General features: G+C 32.0%; 1 protein-coding gene across 2 annotated transcripts; it reads left to right on the forward strand.

The window, feature by feature from the left end:
- Positions 1-654: 654 nt before the first annotated feature.
- Positions 655-1688, forward strand: LOC126888464 (uncharacterized). 2 transcript variants are annotated; one of them, XM_050656799.1, is made up of 3 exons: positions 655-766; positions 822-1167; positions 1223-1670. In XM_050656799.1, the coding sequence occupies exons 1-3, from the start codon at positions 683-685 to the stop codon at positions 1276-1278; spliced, it is 486 nt and encodes a 161-aa protein (XP_050512756.1). In that variant the 5' UTR covers positions 655-682; the 3' UTR covers positions 1279-1670. The 2 variants fall into 2 exon arrangements, with proteins under 2 accessions (XP_050512756.1, XP_050512755.1); XM_050656798.1 differs by having other exon boundaries at positions 822-1688.
- The last annotated feature ends 874 nt before the right edge of the window (positions 1689-2562 follow it).

Below are 2562 nucleotides of genomic sequence, written 5' to 3' on the forward strand. Positions count from 1 at the left end.
ACAGTAGGAAGGCTAGATATCGAGGAAAAACAAGTAGAAAGAGTGAATAAGTACAAATATCTGGGAACCTGGGTAAATGAAAACAATGACCAAGGTAGAGGATTCAGGACACGCATTGAAATTGCAAGACAAGCATTTATAAAAATGAAAAAAAAAGTTGTCAATTGAAACCTTCCTCTGGAGCTGAGGATAAGAACCTTAAGATGCTACGTGTTCTCGACATTGTTGTATGGAATGGAAAGCCGGACACTAGAAGTGGATAATATAAAGAAGTTGGAAGCATTTGAAATGTGGTGCTATAGAAGGATTTTGAAAATACCATGGATCCAACGAGTTACAAATGCAGATGGGTTAAGAAGGCTACAAAAGGATTGCTAGGTCATAAAGAATATCAAAACAAGATATCAGGAATATTTAGGCCACATTACCAGCGGTGCGAAGTATGAGAGATTAAGTCTCATAATGCAAGGTAAAATTAAGGGTAAAAGATCCATAGCCGGGACGTGATGATAGCCAACCTCCGATAGAAGAAGTACCTACAAGAAAAAGCTGGTGATACTGTGTGTTTTTTTCAAACAATGACTATGTCAAGAGTGAGAGAACCGACTATAACTATTACAGCAAAAACTAACTCATGTCATTTAAAGTCCGTCAGTTACTATTTTCCAAATTATGTCACGAGATGTCAAGTACCCAAGTTAGAAAAAATCGCAAAAATAACCAATTTTGCAATATTCTTCGATTCCTTTTTTGCTGTACGTCTGTGGTAAATATTCTGTCTACCTTCAAATTTTACCAACTTTATCTTTACATTTTTTTAGCGAAGACCAGACCATGTAAACTTCAAACAGCATCCTCTGGAAGTAAATAATTCTTCTCAGGTCGAGCTAGAAAGGCGAATAACGCACCAATGCCAAATCCACAATGCTGTATTTAGATGTAGTGCCATGTTGGAACTAATAGATCCAAAGGAAATTAAATCTGTATATTTTGATCATGATATGCAAACTACTATTGACAAATTAGACTCTTTGATAAAAACTTTAAGCGAGGTTCTTGAGCTCTATAAACAGGAAGCTGATGTTTTTAAACAGAAAGCAGATCATATCAGTATTTCAGAGAAAAGCTCTTCGAAAGAAGCCGAAATTGAATATCCTTCAGATAAAGGTGATTGCCATAAAGTATTAAATAACTCTTCGAAAAATTATTTACCAATTGTTAGTCGTAGATCTACCTGTGGACCAAAAACACGTAGTATTAACCCCACCACTAGAATAATATACAGCAAGCAGGTGTGCAAAAAAGCAAATATTAATATCTCTAGCATGCAAGTTGGTCACATTCAACTCACAAGTCATTTTGGCCTATTTAGTAACAAAATATTGGACAACCTCACAATAATCAACACTGATGTCGAGAACTTAAAGCGTTTATTAAGCAGTTTGAAAGGGATATTGGTTTTTAAAGAAAATGTTCTCATTTCATTTGGTTGCGGAGGGTTAAAAAACTGTTATATAACTAATGAATTATCTTTCGGTAACCCAGAGACCTTCGCTGACGCAAAAGTTAGTGCCTCACATTTTTGTAGATTTCATAAATTAAGCCAAACGTATAACGAAAAGCACAAAAAACCTCGATCACTTAAAATTTATAATAAAAGATTTAAAAAATGAATGCGTCTTTTTAGAAGTCTTCTTCTATCTTCTAAGTCTTTAATAGGAAGAAAAGTCAATTACCTTTAAAATAGTCTATTGTAGAAGGCTGTATGACTATTTTAAAGCAAGATATGGTTTTTTAAAGTTATATACTTTGAATGATTTTTGATATATTTTACGGTTATTTTTAAATTTCTCATTATAATTTTTTTGTTGTACATTTAGGTACATGCATTGTGCAATAAAAAGAAAGCTTATTTACTTTTCTTTAAAATGGTGCATTGTAAAAAATTCTAGGGCTCTTTCTAAACAAGATATGCTTTTTCCAAATGTGACATATTATACACATGCAATAGGTTCCACTAAGTTGGAACCATATGGAAAACTTTTTTATTATTAACTTTATGAAAAGAAAAATTTCTTTATAAAATGTTCTGCATAGTCTAAAACCTAAGATGCAATCATCAGATATAAAATTTTATCAATAATGTACGAGGTATGTTAAAAAATATGAATTTCGCTCAAGAGTAAAGTACCTTTAAAAAATTATGTTATAATAAGCACATATGTTCTTATAATTGAAAAAAATAAGAAAGGACATCGCACACATCTTATGGAAAATATAATGTCACTCAAATTCAATAAAATTTATACGATTAGATTCGTTTTAATATAACGATCAATTCTTATCATTGCGCCAACTCTTAATTATGATTAATTACGGCGCAAATTGCAATTAAAGTTTATCGAAATCACATTTTTTGAGTCCATAAAATGTTAGTTTACAATCATTATTGCTCTGAGTGCTATTCATAACAGCTTAAATCCCGCTGAGCCTAAGCGGATTAGTGAAACTAATCCGTTGATTTATGGAGTACCGAAAATCTGGGTATTTTAAAATATTTTT

The sequence above is a fragment of the Diabrotica virgifera genome, chromosome 7 (genome assembly GCF_917563875.1).
Source record: "Diabrotica virgifera virgifera chromosome 7, PGI_DIABVI_V3a".
NCBI classification, from domain to species: domain Eukaryota; kingdom Metazoa; phylum Arthropoda; class Insecta; order Coleoptera; family Chrysomelidae; genus Diabrotica; species Diabrotica virgifera.

Excerpts from the sequence above, each read along its gene's own strand:
- LOC126888464 (XM_050656798.1), top strand. The coding sequence starts at position 683 with ATGTCAAGTACCCAAGTTAGAAAAAATCGCAAAAATAACCAATTTTGC. Across the intron at positions 767-821 it reads TTTTTTGCTGTACGTCTGTG|CGAAGACCAGACCATGTAAA; the intron begins GTAAATATTCTG and ends ACATTTTTTTAG.